At 36.4% G+C, this 20,103-nt stretch overlaps 3 protein-coding genes across 4 annotated transcripts; 2 read left to right on the top strand and 1 right to left on the bottom strand.

The window, feature by feature from the left end:
* The first annotated feature begins 472 nt into the window (after positions 1-472).
* LOC145231204 (U4/U6.U5 tri-snRNP-associated protein 1-like) lies at positions 473-11,123 on the top strand. 2 transcript variants are annotated; one of them, XM_080096328.1, is made up of 13 exons: positions 473-812; positions 1,448-1,859; positions 2,201-2,398; positions 2,708-2,886; positions 3,536-3,701; positions 4,334-4,435; positions 4,555-4,643; positions 6,950-7,097; positions 7,462-7,624; positions 8,017-8,199; positions 9,986-10,071; positions 10,138-10,294; positions 10,430-11,123. In XM_080096328.1, the coding sequence occupies exons 1-13, from the start codon at positions 658-660 to the stop codon at positions 10,762-10,764; spliced, it is 2,373 nt and encodes a 790-aa protein (XP_079952454.1). In that variant the 5' UTR covers positions 473-657; the 3' UTR covers positions 10,765-11,123. The 2 variants fall into 2 exon arrangements, with proteins under 2 accessions (XP_079952454.1, XP_079952455.1); XM_080096329.1 differs by having other exon boundaries at positions 511-812; positions 8,017-8,172.
* A 1,219-nt stretch (positions 11,124-12,342) lies between these two features.
* LOC145233004 (ATP synthase F(1) complex subunit epsilon, mitochondrial-like) lies at positions 12,343-13,105 on the bottom strand. Its single transcript, XM_080097671.1, has 3 exons — positions 12,971-13,105; positions 12,714-12,859; positions 12,343-12,444 (listed from the first exon to the last, which is right to left on the bottom strand). The coding sequence occupies exons 1-3, from the start codon at positions 13,000-13,002 to the stop codon at positions 12,440-12,442; spliced, it is 183 nt and encodes a 60-aa protein (XP_079953797.1). The 5' UTR covers positions 13,003-13,105; the 3' UTR covers positions 12,343-12,439.
* Positions 13,106-15,049: 1,944 nt separating this feature from the next.
* Positions 15,050-19,490, top strand: LOC145229867 (inositol-pentakisphosphate 2-kinase-like). Its single transcript, XM_080095208.1, has one exon. The coding sequence runs from the start codon at positions 17,584-17,586 to the stop codon at positions 19,021-19,023; it is 1,440 nt and encodes a 479-aa protein (XP_079951334.1). The 5' UTR covers positions 15,050-17,583; the 3' UTR covers positions 19,024-19,490.
* Positions 19,491-20,103: the final 613 nt, after the last annotated feature.

The raw sequence follows: 20,103 nt of genomic DNA, 5'->3' as shown, positions 1-20,103 counted from the left end.
ATTTCAACCTAAATTTTTCCACACTATTTTTATTTGCCGGTGTCAAAATTGAAACAATGAAAAATAGAAGAACGCGATGAAATCAATCACACAGTTGTTAAAGGAAACGTATTATTCGAATAGAAATGTGGCGGCGACAACAATAAACAACATAATAGTTAAATGATATCCATGACAAAACGTTTTTCGTGCGTTTTATTTTTTCGGCGAATGAGCGCAAGTTATAATGCCTTGCGGTCGTTAAACGGTATTTTTTTATGAAGGAGCTTTTGTTTGCGAAAAAAAGTAATATATATTCGTTGAACTTCAATATTATTACACTTAATTTTGTTCAGTAGTGTTTAAATAGATTTTTCTAAATGGTGTTTTGCTTTAATCATTTTCACTAACAACATTTTTGTACCCTATTTGCACGACAACGCTAGATACCTAGGAGGTATTGTTGCAGTGTACTACAGTGAGTGTAGGCTTGTAGCGTTTGTTTGTAGTTTGTTTTGTACAATATTTTATGTACCAACTACCAACCTACAAATAAAGTTAGCTTATTACAAGTTAAGTTTCTATGTTTGTACGTTCACAACACAAAAGTTTATTAGATTGCAAAAGCACATTATAGTTCCTTACCTAAGACTTTAGTTCTGTACTTTTGACAATAAAATGGGATCGAAAAAAGATCACAAACATAAAAAGGAGCATAAGCATAAACACCGTAGAAAGCACAAGAGGTCAGATTCAGCAGATCGGCAAAGTCGAAGTCCTACCGAGAAACGCAAATATGAGTCTGATGAAGAAGTTGATCAATACAAATCAAGGTAACTTTGGTTTTGTTATTAAATGCATTTGCGGGAATAAGCATGTTTGCCACAGTTGATCTGTGGTTGGTAACTTGCAACAGTATCCTTATAACTATATATTACAGTTTATGTATTACAATTCTGCCAACCTGTAGAATTCGGCAGTTGCCAACAAGATGGGCTTGCATGTGGCAATTTTGTGGCAACGGCATTTAATTGTCCTGCCTTGACGTCTATTGCTTGCTTTGTGCCATCTGAAACTTGTCTTGCATGTGGAAATTTTGCACCAAAGGCAATAGACTGTCCTGTGATGTATATCGCTTGCTTTATGCCTGGTCTTGCATGCAGATTTACAGGTTGTGCGCACGTCAGGACATGTTGGTCTGTGTGCAAGACTAATTATACCTGGTACATAACTAGTGATAAACAGGATCAGGTAGTGCTTTCGGCATGTAATGATAAAATAAGTGGCATTTAAAAACAGGGGTATAGTGAGAATACTGTACAGAAGATGCATATTTATTTGGTGAAATGTATCCTAAACATGTATGTTTACAGTCTGTTTTTTGAATTATTAAAGGCGTTAACACACTGGTAAACACCACTGTTTTATTTAATGTTTACACATTTGGACATTTCTTATATTTTTGCAGCAAGCGACAAAGAGGCCAAGACAAACACAAGAAAGAGAAACGAAGAAGAGATTACGAGGACAGCCCAAAGGAACGTAGTACCAGAAATCAAGAAGTGGTTGAAGAAGTAATTGAGGAAGAGGAAGTTTATGTTGCACCTGCTGAAGAACAAAGTGTCTCGGAGCCAACCTCACACCAAACAGAGAATCAGAGCCTGAGCATCGATGAAACAAATAGAATCAGGGCAAAACTTGGTTTAAAGCCACTTGAAGTAAAAAGTTCTGGAGCAAATGGGGAAGGTGCTGGGAAAAGTGAGGAGGATTTTGTTCATGCGCCTGCTGCAGATCTCTGGAAGCAGAAGAAAGAAAAAGAAATGCGAGACAAGATACAAGCAAGCCGGGATAAAAGAAAAATGAACCAAAAATTGTCTAAGGTACCTCTATTTAAACATGCACTTTTTTTCTGTGATATAATGTCAATAACAATGAACTGTTTTAAAATTCTGTTTAGGTGCATTTTAAATCAAACTGTTTGTTTCACTAGCTAGCCCAAATTGATTGGTAAATGTAAAAACAAGATGAGGTTTACCTTTTATAAGTTTAAAATTGCTGGAATATAAGGTTGGAACTAGTGATATAGCGAAACTACAATTCCAAAATAAAAATTTGAAGGTTAAACTGAACTACTGACACCTGCAAAAACAGTACATGTTTCAAAAACAAGACATGTTTTCCAAGTCATACATTTTTAAATAATAAAAACAAAATCTTTCAGATAAAAACTCTTGGTGAAGAAGATGAAGAGGAAAGTGCAGCATCATGGGTGATGAAAAGTCGACATCAGGAAGCAAAAATCAAGAAAGAGAAGAAGATGGCAGCTATAGATGATGAATTTGGTGTTGGTAGTTTAGTTAGTAAAGAAATGGGGAAATCAGTCAAAAAAGAACCAAGTTATTCTGAAAGAGACCTGAAGGTAAAACTAGATTATATTTAATTGTACAACTGTTCATTAGTTTTGGAAGTTTGACTATTGAATGATTATGCAGTTCTGCAATTATTTTTCCAAGGCAGTTGTGTAAAATAATGGTGATTTTTTTGCATTCACTAAAAGGAAATATGACCATAAACTTTTTGTGAACAAAATTTAATCATAATGGATCAGTTTGGAAGTTATCTCTTTGATAGTTAATACTTCTTTATAGTTAAATGTTGGTAATGAGGGGCTTTTATGTTGTTAATAAGCAAATGGTACATTATTTAAAAAAAAATTGAATACTTTCAGGGCATGAATGTTGAACATTCGCTGGATAGTTTTGTTGATGGGAAAAGTGCAGTTCTTGTGATCAAAGACAAGGAAATATTGGCGAGTGATGATGAAGATGTTTTGCACAGTGTAAATGTAGATGATGTAGAAAAAGCTAAGAAGAATTTGGATATCAAGCGGCGTGGAACTGGATACAAGTTAGTAAAACGTTTGGATGACAAAAATATTATTTTATGTATAATACTGGCACCATTACATTGTTCTTCATTACAAAGGAGCTACTATGTAAAATTAAACCCTAAAGCAGTGGTACATAACCCAGGAGGAATTTTAAAACTTGAGAGGAGGAATTGACTGTGATTATTACAGTTGGTTTATAAATATACACTTAAGCTCTAGGAATACAACGTTTGAAGTTGACCCAATTTTCAATGGTCTTTGTATGGTTTAGCATGTACTATATAGTATATTGCAGAGAAGTGAAAATGCTTTCAATTCTTAAGGGAGGAATTTGTCCAAAAAGGTTGGGAGCAACTACTCTGTAGAGTTTAGCACATGTTTAGAACCTGTTATGTACAAATTGTTCAGACAACTTTTTGAAGATATATGACAATACTTCTAATCACTAAGATTATTTTTAAAAGAACAGTCCACTGATGTGAATTTAAGAGCAGTAAATAATTTTGAAAAAATATCATCACAAATTTTTCCACTCAGACTTTATTTTTTAGGATATATGACAATACTTCTTATCACTAAGATTTTTATAACAGAATAATCCATTAATATAGACTTAAGAGCGGTAAATAATGTAGAAAAAATATCATTACAAACTTTTATACTTAGAGCTTATGAAGAGGAAGAAGTGGACGAGCTTGGATTTTTCAAAGCCAAAACAACCCTTGGTAAATATGATGAAGAAATTGAAGGTGAAAGAAAAAATCGCTTTAAGATTGGAAATCAAGGATTAGTTGACACATCTTGGGAACAACAGAAAATCCTCATGAAGCAGGTTAGAGATTATGTCCTATATGACACTCATTACATACAAGGCAATTGTTTTTGCAGTTTATGTTTATTGAACAAAGGTATTGAAACATGTTTGAGAAATAAAGTATGCCTTTTTATTTCCTTCATGAGTGATTAAAAAAATAAATAAATAACCATCTGTATGCTTTTATGTCAATGGTTTTTACTTATGTTTCAGTCTATTAGAGCAGTGGTTCCCAAGCGTTTTTCTTTTAAGGCGCATTTTAGAAAAAACAAAAATTAATTGGCGCACTCCGAACATTTGAATATTTTTTTTAGCTGACAAAGGCACTAACTATGAGGTCATAAAGCCGCTATACAGGTCACTCTCATAGTTAAATAGCCTAGTTGAACATCTCAGAGACGTGGAGCATGTTGGCCTAGTGGTCTAAGCACCTGGTACTACTGCTCTACACACAAGTGTGCCGCGGCGCATAGTTTGGGAACCACTGTATTAGAGAAAGGAACTATTTAATTCGATTAGCAAAATGGAAAACAGCATGGTAACCAACCCTGTACAACAATAAAATGTTTGAACCATGTACCTGCAATTGATATGCTATAACCACTGACACCTAGTGAAGTTTCAAAAAAACTTTAATATTTTTTCTTTAGGAAATAAGGGCCAAGGGAGAAACACTTGAACTTCCGGCATTAAAACTCGCTACAGAATATTTGACCGAAGAAGAAATGAAGTTTAAAAAGAGAAAAAGGAAGGTGGGCACCAAATCATGACTAGTTTCAGTATTAGAGTGCTGTTATTTAGTTACAATTATACAGCAAATGCAAAACTGTGTTGTTATTTCCAACACTCACATCAATATGTTTACATTTAGGTGAAAAAAGTTCGAAAACGTGAAGTTTTAAAAGCTGAAGATCTGCTTCCACTTCCTGGTGAAACGACAGGAAAAGATCATGGGTCAAGGTAAACTATTGTTTGTCAGTTAACCATTCTGCAATAGCCATTACCTCCATGGGTCCTCAAAACTAGGTGTTTTACTAATTTAGGCCCATTTTTATTCCATCATTTTGTTTCACATAAAATAGAAAGGCCCACACCATAGTCCCATTGTTTGGTTAGGTATATTTTGACAACATTTTAGATTGTTCCTTTTTTATATAGTTTTTGGTCCCTGCCCACTATTAAAGATTGTAGTTTTGGGTGCCCGGAAAAGAAATTACCGTATTTTACGGACCATAAAGCGCACCTGATTATAAGGCTCACTGTCAATAAATTGCTTTGATTAGTTTTTTGTTCATACATAAGGCGCACCGGGCTATAGAACGCAACGTATTTTAAGGAGTATGGGTTATAAAAATTTTCTTGTTACGTAATAAATATAATCAAGTCACAATAGTACAATGAGCAAAAGAGAAAATGAGTCTAGTGAATTTCACAGTTGCTAGTTGCTTTTACCGTAGTTTATTGTGTAAGACGGTGGTTTATTTACATAATACAGACGAATCCGGTTAATCGCATACCGGTTTATCGCATAAACCGGATATTCGCATCGATTTTCAACGAAATATGCGATTAACCGGATTGATGATCTCTATGTGAAAGTCGAACAGACCGAGTTTTTCGAATAAAAAACGACGATATGATAGTAAAATCCTCCGGATGTAATGTATACGAAAAGACGTGGATGCATGGTTGCGTTCTACACCAAATAACGCATCTAATTTCAACGTTGAAAATGGCACGTCTCGACTATAAAATATTTTGGAAAAGTCATTAGGAGATTAAAACGGCGTTCAGTGTACCGCTGTGCGATAACAAGGAGTCGTTATCTCAAAGCCGTGCACATTGATCCTTTTTTTTTGTTGGCTTATCTAATCGCCAATAGTGATGTAACAGGCGTTTAAAATTTAAATGAAGAGTTCAACGTGTCAAAATTACGAAACTGGTGTTCCGGCAAAGACGCTGATTGTAATTTCTTACTAAGTGCGAACTGCACCAAATTCGAAGTGTTAAACTGTATTGAAATTTAAACAATGTTAAATGTAAAACAAATGTTTAAAAATGTTTTCTGTTATATTGTTCATGACCCGCCAAACACGTAATGGTTGTAAAAAAATGTTAGATCGCAAGTAATCACACGATGTTGTTTAGATTCACGTAATTGGTAACGTGCCAACGACTGACATTATTTATGTCTTCTATTCGTGACCTTGCGCAACTTATCAGGAAGAACACCGATTAAAAAAGGCATTTATTCCTCTAGTACTTGTTGCTGCTTTAAATTTTTGAAGCAACGATCACACGTTGATCACGTGACAGTCACGCTAGTCTTGCAGCTGTAGTTTTGCTGAGTAAGCTAGAAAGTAGCGCCACAATCTGAGTCTTTAAAGGTTTGCTAAAATTAATTATTCTTTTTGTCAATTGTATAACGGGTTATAATAGAAACTGATGATGCAGCTCGCCTTTGCGTGCTCTGCGCTGTAAAATGTGCCAAAGTTGTAAGTTTGACTAGGTTTCGGTCGTGTACGGGTTTGGGCTTGCTTACAAATATGCACCTAGCACTTTGCCGCTTAACGCGTTGGTTTGAACTAGAAAACGAAATAGGTTAGAAACAACAGGCCATTTTACGTGTATATGAAGCGAGACGCCTGGCACATTTATAAGGGAAACTACCCAAAACAAGACTAAACGTCATAAACCGTCTTCATAGGGAAGTTCCCAGATTTAAATGTTGGGCCCCTTGGCTACGATGCGATGTAACATATCTTTTCAAATAAACCTTACTGCAAGAGAAAAGCACAATCAAGCGAACTGTGGCGTGCGCGCCAACTAAGAGTGTGTGTGTGTGTGCGTTTCTATTGTTTCTGCAACACACTTAGGCGATTGCACCATAGCCACGACAGTTAGGAAGCATGACGTCATGCATTGCGCTGAGAGTAATAAATCTAGTTTTGACTTGACAGTACTTTTTTCGATTCTCGGGAACAAAAGAGAGAAAATACTGCCCCGTTGGCATAGTTGAGCGTCACTGCAACTTTGTTTTAGCTGGGGAAGTGAAAATGAGCACTTTCGTTAAAGCACTACTTGATCCATACATTAGGCGCACCGGCTTATAAGGCGCACGATCAATTTATGAGGAAAAAAAGGATTTAAATTGCGCCTTATGGTCCGTAAAATACGGTATAGAGATTTTGGCAAAATCTGAACGACTAGCACAAAATACACACACAAGAATGGAGTTCACAGAGTAAAAAAATAAATCATTACAGATCTACTCCTGGGAAGATCCCTGGCTGGGACGAGGGGGTGGAAATAACGAAGACAGCTTACAACCAAGCCGTGGAAATTGAAGATGATAACGTTATACAAGATGATGAAGATGTTGTTAACGAATTGCAGAGAGCACTTGAAAAAACAGTGAGTTAATTATGCCCCAAAACCCCAAAATATTCATTTTTTCTTTAGTTTACCAGTTGTTTGAGTCAGAAATACAACCCTTAATGTGCTGAAATTCCATACAGTTGTTTGTAAGGTGTTCCTTGTTTGTTATTTAAAATTTTAGCTTGTTCAGCTCAAAGTTATCTTTACAGCCGATAATAAGTGTACAGAAAAGCCACCATTTCATTTATTTTAGTTTTCTGTGAGCTGACGAGCCTATGCAAAAACAAGAAATATATGATCCACAAAAACGCTTTAGTTTTCGGCCACTTTTGAAAATTAAAACAGAAAAAGTATAATTTTGTAACTTAAACTGATTTGTTGATTTTAAATTGCTATTCAGAGAAAAGCAAAACTGAAACAAGCAGAAGGTGCCAGTGATGGGGGAGCAATGAAAGTCGCACAACATCTTGAGACTTTATCACAAGCCAACCTGGAAAAACCAGATGAGCAATATTCCAACACACTGTTCCTAAATTCCACCGATGAATTTTGCAGACAACTAGGTAAGTTTACCGTCTCTTAATTATTACAACATGTGTACATTTAAAGGCTAGACAAGCATTGCAAAACATGTATCTCAAGCATTGTATGTTTGTTTAAATAACAATTTTTGTGTTAAAATAAAGTAAAGCTTTGTACTTTTTGGCCAGTGGAGTATGAAATACTACATGTAAGTATATGGTTAACCACTTATTTGTTGGCCCAATGTTGCCAGAAACCCCCAATATCACACTTCCATTTATATTGTATGACACATAAGCCTTTATCAGTGTAAGGATTTACTAACAGCAACCTCAGTTGTCAGTATAATACCCAACCAAGTTTTGTATTAGCAGGCAGGTTTACCAATCATGTAAAACTTGTGCAAACCATCCAACCTTTTTTACTCTTGTAGGAAACCCTATAAAGAGCACCAGCATCACCCAGGAGGAAGACATGGACATAGAGTCTGATGGGGATGAGGAAGAGCCAATGCAGATGTCAGCATGGAGTTCGGTCGACCCAGGGAAGAAAGAGAAAGTCGAAGATACTAAAACGAATGAGATTGAAGGTTTGATGTCACAACACACACCAAGTGGTAAAAATTTTCTGTTGTCACTGATAGTGAAATTTGCTTTCATTTATTATGGGTCCCCTTCCCTGAAGGGGACACATATTGATTTTACTCAAATTGTTTGTTTTTTTATTTCTTTTTTTTTATTTCATTTTTTTTTCTCCCCAAAGTTTGTCTGACTCGTTTTTCCATCAAATGTTTGATGGATTTGGATGAAATTTACACAGATGGTAGATGCAGTTATGTAGATGTGCATCCCACTTTGTTTTTGTTGATAACCCCAGTATTTACCCCGCTAGCCCCCTAAAATGGGTATTTTTCCCCCGAAGTTTGTCCGACTCGTTTTTCCATCAAATGTTTGATGGATTTGGCTGAAATTTACACAGATGGTAGATGTAGTTGTGTAGATGTGCATCCCACTTTGTTTTTGTTGATAACCCCAGTATTTACCCCGCTAGCCCCCTAAAATGGGTGTTTTTACCCCGAAGTTTGTCCGACTCGTTTTTCCATCAAATGTTTGATGGATTTGGCTGAAATTTACACAGATGGTAGATGTAGTTATGTAGATGTGCATCCCACTTTGTTTTTGTTGATAACCCCAGTATTTACCCCGCTAGCCCCCTAAAATGGGTGTTTTTACCCTGAAGTTTTTCCGACTCGTTTTTCCATCAAATGTTTGATGGATTTGGCTGAAATTTACACAGATGGTAGATATAGTTATGTAGATGTGCACCAACTTTGTTTTTGTTGATAACCCCAGTATTTACCCCGCTAGCCCCCTAAAATGGGTGAGTTTTTAAACAGTGTCAGAATTGGCTGAAATTTGGATTTCTTGTATAGTATGCTATTTATAGGTGTCGATTGTTGTGTTCAACCTAACATTTAGGTAACATTTACCCCACAAGCCCCTAAAGTGTAAAACGTATTTGTATGTTACTGGGCACCACAAACGAAAGATTTCTTTGGAGCAATAGTGTTACAAGGGCAACCAGTTGTATGTTGCTCGTTGGTGGGTTGCTTGGTGGTCGTTTTTGCGCCATGGCAGTTAGGGGCTTGTTAACAGCCCTATGACGTCAGAAACATTAACGGTTGTTGCTTGAAACACCTCTAGTGGTCGAAATTTAAAACATTGGCGGATTGGGCTGAAATTTTGCAGTACTATTGATTAAGTCCATGTGGTTTTTATATATTTTTTAGTTTGTGTGTCGAACCCAATTAGTTGCCCTACTAGCCCCCTAAAATGGGTCAGTTTTTTAAAACGTTAAATAGGACATACTTCAAACAATATCTGGGGTGAATATAATTTTATAGTTTGTATTCTACATAGTATTATTATTTAAGCCCAGTGCCGATCACTGTGTTTTACCTTACAACACCCGACTTTCTCATGGTTATCTCTTGAATTGCATTATTTTCAACTTTGCATGTGTGGGGACCCATGAGTTTTTGCCTGCAGAAACGACTAAAGTTATAAAAGACGATGGCTAATATGGGACCCAATACAAAATAAGCATAGGAAATATATTTATGTTTTAAAATAAGTTATAGTGTATATGCAAGGGCAATATGTGCTAAGCCACCCTTCTAGTTTTCCCTCAAAATTAAGCAGATGTTTTCTGTTGACTCACTTTAACGTTTATTTGCCTGTGGAACCTTCTGGTAAAAGTTGTGGTCACTACAAATAGGTTATTTAAATGGCACATTTTATTTTTGTAGTGTTGTTACTTTTTGTGCTTGTGTGTAATGTTTGTATGTAATACACTTCATAAAAAGTGGAATCATATGTATAAAAAACATGATATTTTTTCAGATCATGCTCCAATTGAGGCAGAACCACTGGCTGCAAATGGTTTGTTGGGTGCCTTAAAATTGGCAGAGAGAAAGGGTTATTTGTCTGTGAGTACACAGCCCTGATGGTTTGGTTAATACTTTTTAGCCCTAATGTTTCATTTTGTTTTTTAGGAAGAAACGAGCAAGAAAGGAAATCTAATTGTGACAACTAACAAAAACAGTAGTTTGTATTCCAAAAATTATGCCATTGAAGATAAAAATGCTGTTGACTATCTGGACAAGTATGCAAATGAAAAATATATGAAAGATAGATCACGATTTGACAGAGGTATGACTAAAATTAATCAGAAACAAAAACTGTTAATTTTTACTATTACTTTCCTAATGTTAAACTAAATAAATTATGTCTGTTATTTACAGCCTTGTTTTAACCTAATCAAAAAAACTGATTTTTCCCCACTAGGCATGGTAAGTGAGTTTACTGAGAAGGCAGATTACAAACCAAAAATAGCGATAGAATATGTTGACGATCATGGGAAAAATCTCAGCGCAAAAGAAGCGTTTAGGACTCTCTCCCATCGTTTCCATGGCAAAGGGTCGGGAAAAAGCAAACAGGAAAAAAGGATGAAGAAGTCCAGAGAGGAAGAAACTATGAAACACATGAGTTCAACTGACACACCTCTAAATACTGTTGCAATGATGAAAGAAAAATTACGATCAGAATCAAGTCCTTATATTGTTCTTAGTGGGGCTGGAAAAACGTTAATGGCCGGAGGCTCGTTGTCTAAAACTAAGTAATGAACTTACACTATTAATTGATGATTCTCACTACATTGAATGCCAGTTTTGAGTTACTTAGCTTTGGAAAGCATTGTTTTTATCCTCATTTCTTGAAGTAATAGGTCACAGGATACACCTAACCCTCTGTCAAATGTTTACTTGGTAGTTTCATAAATAAGTCATTGAGAGGTTTATGTCTTCTTTTTCACATATTTGGTTTTGAAAAACCATTTTGTGTGCTTTACCCCATACTTTTTGTTGCCAACTTGACTGCATGAAATAAAATGCAGGTTTTAAGTTGCTTTAAATACATCTTTTGTGATATTCCCAACTTTCTGCCAACCCCAAATTCTGGTAATAAACATGCCAAAACTTTTCTCAGAGTATGTGTGGTAAAAATAGCAGGCAAGTTAATGAACAAATGCTGCAGTATTACTTACAAAATTAGGGACCTGTTTCACGCAAGAAAATCGGTTTTTAATGATAACTAGGGCGATTATTTTTTGACCTAAAAAAAGAAAAATTTTGACCTACAAATTGAAAATTTTGACTTTAACAAACTTTTTTTTGACAAAATTTTGACCTATGAAGAATTTAAGTGGTTAAATGACGCATTATTGTACGAAAAGTTAATATATGGCTGTAGGCTAATTTAACTAGAGCGAAAAATGTGCAAAAGTCTAACAGAAGGGCAAAAATCTGAACTCATACCTAGCTTATTCTGAAAAGGGAAATGAGCTAATCAAAAATCACTGCCAAAAAACTGCAGCTAAGACACAACGAAAATTGTTCAATACATTTGTCTAAATGAAAGATACACGAAGTATCTAAGTCAAAACCGAAGCAAGAGCTGCACCTAACTTGCAGCTGCCGTAAAATGACTTGGGACCTACCAAAATTTTGCACGTTTTGAGGTGTGTTGAGCATCACACCATGTCAACCTAATTATTTCAATCACTTGATGGTTTATGATTCACAAGAAGTAGACAATGGGCCATTTACAACAGTATAAAGTAGGCTACAAGGTGTAAAATGAAAAGTTCACTGACATGCAACCTCTACAACTCCATGACAATGCAGTTTCTAATTAATTTTAACTTTGTAAAAAATTTTGACTTTGTAAACAATTTGACATTTTTTTTTACCTATTCTAAAAATTTTGACAAATTTTTGACTTTTTTTGACAAGTCAAAAAATAATCAAAAAAAAAAAGCCTTAATGATAACCAAGCCCACAATATCAGTTGTTTTGTTACAAAATATATTATAAGCCATTGGTCACTAGCTTCTCAATTATGATGCAAGATTGTGTTTTTAAAAGAATACTTTTTAACTACCATGGTCCCTGTAGCATTGAAACAGACCAATATACCACAATCTTCAGCTTTATGTGTGTGAGGTACACTTTTATTTCCTTTAACTGACAACAATTATCACCAAAATGTACCTTTTGCAAGATAACTTATCCCCATTCAAAACAAAGTTTGTCAGTTAGTTTTTGAGAGAAATGGCATTATATTAATCATGTTTAACAACTTCAAACACAATAAATCTGCCTTGTAGGTATCTATTCATTGTCATCAGTCAGCAAAACTGGTTATGGTGGTGAACTGATTTATTCACAAAAACAACATACAAAATTTGTTAAATCCCAGCAAATAGAACTTGAATGGTAGAAGACTTGGCAAATTTCATTACTCTGCAACACAAAAACAGCTCTATAAAGTTTGGTAAAAGAAACTTACACAACAATTCATTTTGTAATTATAAGTACCACTATTTTTTTTACATTTAGCAATAACTATCTTTACTCGCAAAATTTAGAAGCAGATTTTAAACAACCAATAGATGAATAGAACACAGTTTGTGCAAGCCACATACTGTAACTTTTTTGTTTTCAGTTGTAACTTTTGTATATTACATTTAAGTGTGGTCAAACTTTACAAAAGCATAAAAAAACAATTTTACTGCTCAGGAATCCCCCGTCTGGCTTTCCGTCCTTCCACTTTCTGTAAGTGACACTTTGCAGTTGTCGTTTTTGTGCTGCTTCCTGAAATTCTGGTTTCAATGCATTTCTCACAGCTTGGGCACAAATTTGTGAGTAGCGGATGTACCTTTAATTCAAAACATTTTTATTTCAATTTGTAAATTGTAATTTCAACGACAGGCAACAAAAGAAAATAAAAATTTGGGGCAGCACGACGGTAAAATAAATAAATACTTACGTGAGGCCAGCTTGTCTCCAGGGTGCTACCATTTTGCAAACGTTTTGTCCAAGCTATTTTTTACAAATATACAACTGCAAAGCAAAAACATAACATTTAACTTAATTGGTTTTTAAAGCAGTAACACAGGTTTTATGGAATTTTGTCGTCACTCGTATGTAAAGTCATGACCCAACTGATGTCGCAAAATAACGTATCACATGTAGGGACACCGGCATTTCTCTCGACAATTTTTATTTTCTTTGTTTTTCTACGGCAGTCTAAAAAGGTTAAATCTATAAACATCCAGAGTTTTTAGTTAACATCTCAATAATCATGCTTCTTTTTAAATATCGTAATAAGAAAGTTTACATTTGAAATGAACAATACTTTGCTGTACCTCTTTTGTTACAGTCAAAGAAATCAAACAACATGTGCCATAGAGATATATCATCGTACTTTACATAATGCATGAGGCTGTAAGCAAGGCGTTGTTTATTGTATAAGCCGAGGATGCGTTTGTGTGCTTCAGAAGCAGTTAGTACAAAAGAACAATTTACAACAGAGACAACTATTGGCGATATTTTTTTACCAGACAAATTTGCAAAGTAGTAGTATTAAATATTCAAATTTCATGTTTATCATTGATTTATGAAACGTAACGTTTTTGTCTCCTGGAGGCGGGATCACCACACAGCACATTTGGAGCTATTGATTTTTTAGTTGTAACATGAACATGTGATATCACACAACATTGGTGTTGCTGCCGAAAAACTGGTAAGCAAAATGTGACGATTGGGACACATCGTACGTTTTATTGACCTTTTGTGAACCTGAGTTTACGTTTTGATGACAGTAAAATCTGCAATCATGTTGGAAAAATTCGCTCACCGAAAAAAAAATCGCTCACCGAAAATCTGTTTTTCGTTTAAACCTTATTGTAGTAAATGTCTTACGTGCAAAGGTTGCATAACATCGACAGGAAAATAGCAAGTATGCCATCTGGACAGACCCCAGCCACAAACAAGTTGATTGGAAGCCAAACCTTTAAACTTTAGACGGTTCCAACATATAAAGGCGACAGAAATTATTACAGGTTTATTATTGCATGTTGGTCGTTTTCATGGCAAGGAAAAGCTCAAGAAGGAAAAGTTTCTGCCAAAAGATCCATTTTCTTCATAAGAGAAAAATACAGTTGCTTTGGAAAATTAAAACGTGCTTCGAGGAATGCGTGTATGTGATACGAGACGCAATGATTTGAATATGGTTTGTGATTTACTTTAAACACATAACTTCCTGTGATTTCAATGCGAGGAAATACGGTAAACTGAAGTAGTTTGGCTACAAACATGCGTGAGGCTTAACGCCTATAATAAGTGGTTCGTCGACTGCAGTCCAAGTCAACATTCGGATGTTGAAATTGGAGCTATTGGTAAGCTAAAAAACAATGCAAGCCAAATTGTTTCATTACGGCATGCAGAACGCAGTGGTTAGAAATTACTTATTTTGAACAGGCCAAGCTGTTACGTGTTTTTGGGCCTATCGTTGTGTTAAATTGTATGCAGATGTTTAATAACCGTATTTCGTTGTTTGAAAACAACGACAACCGCAAAAATAATAACATCTGAAATAATATGTTTGTTTGTACTTTTCATGTTAATTACTAAACCAAAACTGGTAAATAGTCGAAGAATTGTAGGGTTTGGATTCAGTTGACTTTGCTTTCAAACTTAAGCGTGCAAGAATGCGATTAACGTAACGAGAAAGTCACTTTTGGAGCACAAAACCATCAGAATATCGATTAAAATCTGAACATGGTTGTTATGCTTTCAACCTGTAACGTAAACGCGCACTTGTATCAACAGCAGTTGTGGGCGGCATTGCCCTGCGGCTAACATTTATCACAATTTAAAATATGAGCTTCTTCGGGTAGTTACTGTTAGTAATTGACTTACGAATTGTTCAAAGGATCGTACACCAGCTCAAGCAGAAATAATTGCTGACGAACGTTTAAAAAACACAACACCGCGTTTTGTTGTAAGTGTCTGGCTGTCGTTCCGCTCTGCTGCACACTGTAGCGCGACTGGGCTGTGTTCCTTTTCGTCCTTACAGTCAGTTCAGTTGTGTTAAGATAAATGGAATAGTTTTGGGGGGTTTGAAAGCAGTCATCTAGCAAACAGGTCATAAATGCATAGAAAAGGCTTGAAGCATTGTTTGATTAGTTGGTTGCAACGCGACACGGCCATTGTAATTGATTTTTTATTGCGGTTTATGTTTTGCCAAAGTGCTAAGCTGTTTGTCTCGAGGGAAAATCTGCGGACGATATATTAAATTCATCAATAAGATTGACATAACCCACAGCAGTCTTCAAATTCTCTTTAGCTCAAGTTTACACACTCAAGTAGCACTTAGCAGCGGTGTTAACAACTTTGTTGGGATGTCAACAAAGCAGCTGATTTACAAGCATCAATACTAACATGACCTGCTTTTCAGCATCAGTCATGAGTTGTTTATTGCCAGGTTATGTGACACAGAAAGCCAAAATAGCGTAGATGATTTAAGTTTTAGCTTAGTGCATGTCGTGACTCAACCAGTTGCTTCGCGTTAAACTGGTGGAGTTATGACAGGGATTTAAAGGCAGCCTCTGCTTCCTGCAAGTCATATAACGCGAATCGACGCTTTGTTATACATTGAGCTCATTGCTGGTTAAACGTTCGAGCAATAAGCTGCGCCAGTATTGTCGCTAAGCCTAAATGAGGCATGTGTAAGGTAAAATGCCGTTTGTAACTCATAGCAAAGGTATAAGTAGAGTTTGTGATCTAGTTTCTGTGCCATTTGTTGTGCTTCGACGTGTGAAGGAAACAGGCTGTTAATTAAATGCTAAACAGACTGTTTCAAAGCACGCCCGAATCCGGGACAGAAACGAATTTGAGTATACTGTTGAGATTTTAAATTGTGTTATTTGAATGTTACTACCACGGACAAAGGCATGCTATTTTGAACAAAAGCAACAATGGTATGCTACCACGGACAAAGGCATGCTATTTTGAACAAAAGCAACAATGGTATACAGGTGTCTTATACCTATTGCGAGAAAAAAGTTTGTTTCAGATGGATACATACTGACTGTCATCAACCAAATTTTGAAAACAACTGCTGTACTAAACGTTGTTGATTTTTTGATGGTTTTGAACCTGACTTTCTGTTTTACCACAGGTTTACCAGTTTCCCAGGAAATGCGCACAGAGCGTTTTGTACACGAGAGCTTTTGGTTTTTCAACTAAATGCGAATTCCAAGTTTTGTTTGTCCCGCATTTGCCGACCGATGTGCGCTGACAAGAATTTCGTAAAACGTTTGTTTTTTCTCTATTTTGTGGAATGGAGGCATATAGGATTACTAATGGGTTTTAGTCCCTTTACACCGCCTGTATTTGGGATTAGTTATTTGCTTGTGGTACTGGGTAAACCCTCTTATATGAGTCAAGGTGTGTGTTTGTCATTTTGTGGCACCACTCGCAACCCAATTGCTTTTGACCGATCTCGTATTTCCTGTTCATGTCAGCAATTTTTCGGCCATCTTTACGCAAGGCCACTAGGTGCTAGGTGCTTTTACTGACCACTGTATTGGCAGATATGCATTAACCTAATTGTATGTGTGGAATATCGTAGTAAACGGTAAAAAACGTACAAGTTTTTCTTTTATTATTATATTAAACTGAAAGTTCAAAAAGCCAATGCAATTGCGGTTTATACTAAGTTTAGAGGTAATAAACACCAGGGACACAGATAACACATTTTTTTCAAAACAAATGATCACAGTTCAGTGATCTGAATATTGAACATTTACTTTAACATGCGTGGTTCTTGTCGGGGTAAAACGAATGACGTTTTTCATTTGAATTATGATTATCGAGTTTAATTACTGGAATTATTTTAACGTCGAATTCTGTATTAACTGGAACTCGACAATCAATAATCCAATCCCTCTTATTTGGTTATTAAGTGGAATTAGTTGTGAAGTCAAAAGATTCCGTTAGTTCAGTGTCGTATGTACACTACAATTCGACGTTTACGCTCTGTTGGTCATGTTCAAACAGCGTAAAAACTATCGTCGCTTGCTTTTAAACAAATACCAAAGCCCAACAAACCAGAAAGCGTTTTGACGGCTTAAGCGCAAAAATATCTGATTTAAAAGGTAGCCATGCCACTAGAGACGAAAGAATCTACTTGAAGTTTAAAGTGATTTATTGACGTTTTGTTGTGAGTATAACGGCAGAAAATTGGCCTTTGTCGGACTGAAATACAAATACGCAATAACTGAATAAAAACGGAGATATTTTTACATTTAACCCCTGTTGTGGCAGTTTTTTAAGAACGTCGTGCTTTTGCTTGTGGTGGATTTCCCAAAATCGTTCGTTGTTTAATTTCCTCTCTGAAGTCTAGACAGTGACACGCCAAAGAATCCCCGTATGTGACTAATTACTGGGCTGTGGTCTAACTTTAACCCAAGTTGAGTTATGTCTGTGCATACTCGTGTGTGTTGTCAGATGCCACATCCTGATGTTGTCGTGCCTGTAGTGTTGACAATTTGTTTTCTTTTCAGGTTTGTAGGACCTTAATTTGTAATTTGCACAATGCACATGCATGCCTCGGACTGGGAATACAGAATCGAAGGCAATAATCACATCATATTTTCGAATTCTGCAACTGGTTCGCTTCTCCGTTTGCCGAAAATATCAAAGAGGAAAAGATGGAGCGAGAAAATAGATCGGAACGGACAGTTCATGGAAATCGAATTTCTCGAATCCGTGATTTACAAAATGTTGGAAAAATGTAAAATTCATTTCAAATCCGAAAAGGTCACACTGAGTCAAAACTTCTTTGATGAATTAGCTTTGACATTGAATGAAAAGAGACCAAAGCGTTTCTGGGATGACGTCTTGGACGACCGATGTACTTACGGACTTATAATGCCCAATTTTTGTGACAGAGTTGTTCACGCACTGTTGCCCAGCATAAAATATCCCTTAAGCACCACTGCGCCCGTTATCAGCATAGAAATTAGACCCAAGTCGTGCTACGTACCCCATTTTGTCGATAGCGCCCCCAGTGGACTGCGCAACAAGTGTCACTACTGCCTGATGCGAATGTACGTGGAAAAGAGCAATCCAAGTTTACCTCAGACGCTTTACTGCCCCAACGATTTGTACTCAAATGACACAAGAAGAATGAAACGCGCACTGTGTGACCTGATACGCGGGCCCAAGCGATACTTTATAGCGCGGATTAGCGATGAACCAATTGAATTCGTCAAAGGGGATTCACCAAAATTTGCCTCAAATCTTGCTTCGTTATTTGGAGCAAACGGAAGCCGAGGAAATGAATTCGAAGCTTTTCTAAACCTCGTATGTGCGTCTCTTCAAGCCCCAGTCACCCAACACCCTTTGCCCCAAAACCAAACCAAACCCCACTGTCGGAGGCCCGCTGACGCAACATGCACCCCCAACATTCACCGTGACGTCACTGATGATGTAACGGGTGCAAACGTAATGCAAATGCTCGCGTCTATTCAGAATATGCGTGATGTTCCAATGAGCGAAGTGATGAAAGCGGATGAGCGCGTGCGTGATTACACGGACCGACATCCCGGGGACAGAGAGCTGCTCTCATTGGACTTTCCGTATTGTATTGATAACTGGAGGAGCGCACTTGAATTTGAACAAGAACCTCGAAACAAATATCCGCTAGATGGCGAGCAAAGGACAGAGAGATCCGAAATGGTTGCCCTAGTGACAAGGCTGCGTCGTTTTATTATTTCGCGAATTTTTAGCTGCTGTTCGTTGATTGTTTCTATGCATAGGCTCCCTGGGGTTAAGAGATGTGATGAAGATTTTCCAGGGGGCGATGACAAGTCTTTCGTGATTGAAGACGGTTTCGGTAACTTTTATTTATCGTCGATCGCTATTTTGGATCTTTACAAAGACCCACCGAATCAAATAGCAAAATATTACGAAAACGAACAACAACTCACGTTACATTTATGTCAACGTTTCAAACCCTCGAACCCTACATGATCATTACCTTATAATACGCTAACTGTTTTGTAATAAATATTCGGTCATTTACTTTTTTTTACTTTTTTGTAAATAAGATGCCTTCGAGCTTAAATAAGCAGTTTATACACACTTATTAAGTCAATATTCCATTGTGGCATTTACACATTTTATATCAAAACGATAAGTGCACCAGTATGTCTGTTTGTCCGACCTAGATATAGAGCGAACTTACTCCTCATGAAATGCCACCAATTTTATGATCTAATTCCAATGTATGTTTTGTGCCAGTCTTTTTATTTCTCGCTGCCATTTTGTTGCCCCCTTTCGTTACTTTTTTGCAAATGTTTTTCACAAATTGCACTATTCTATTTTTTTTATTGTGTATTGATTTTGCAGTGGGATCTGTATGTTTTTGATTGACCATTGCGTTGTGTTGTTTATATACTTTCTTTACAAGACCAAATTAAATTTACTAAGGGATCGGGTGGAAAAATGTAAATCAGAAACTTGCAAAAGGCGTGGGCTGCGTTTATTACTACCACAGATATCTGCCACTTACTAACTGTTTTCAAGTTATTGCCTTTGTCACAGAATAAAAGTCTGTAGTTTCAGCTCTTTGAATAGAAAAGGCAACTTTATCTATATGATGCTTTGTAAGTTAAACAAGACTGCGATCTAAGAGTGCGCTTTGGGTATGTGCCAAAATCAGTTTTCGGTGGAACGAATAAACAATACAGTCAAACTTCGATACTATGCCACCTTGATATTATGCCACCCTCGCTACTATTACACTTTTGATCGTCACCAACTAAATTCAATAGAAAATATATTTACTATGCCACCCCTTACCCTTGATACTATGACACATGGGAGTACAGTATTACTGTATTAACGGTCTGGTTCCCGATTAAAAATTGGGCCTTCTGACAATTTTCGGTTTGAGCTTATGATAAAACAGAGAAAAAATGAAAAACAAATCGTTGAGTAAACAAACGTGGTCATGTTAAGAGGTTTCACGGCTTTGCAGCGAGTTATGTAAACGCCGTTCCGTGCTTGTGTCACGACAAATATAACAGATCTTGTTTGTTCTATGCACGA

This window comes from Phallusia mammillata, chromosome 1, assembly GCF_965637545.1.
Source record: "Phallusia mammillata chromosome 1, kaPhaMamm4.hap1.1, whole genome shotgun sequence".
NCBI classification, from domain to species: domain Eukaryota; kingdom Metazoa; phylum Chordata; class Ascidiacea; order Phlebobranchia; family Ascidiidae; genus Phallusia; species Phallusia mammillata.
This window is presented reverse-complemented; position numbering and strand designations above follow the sequence as displayed.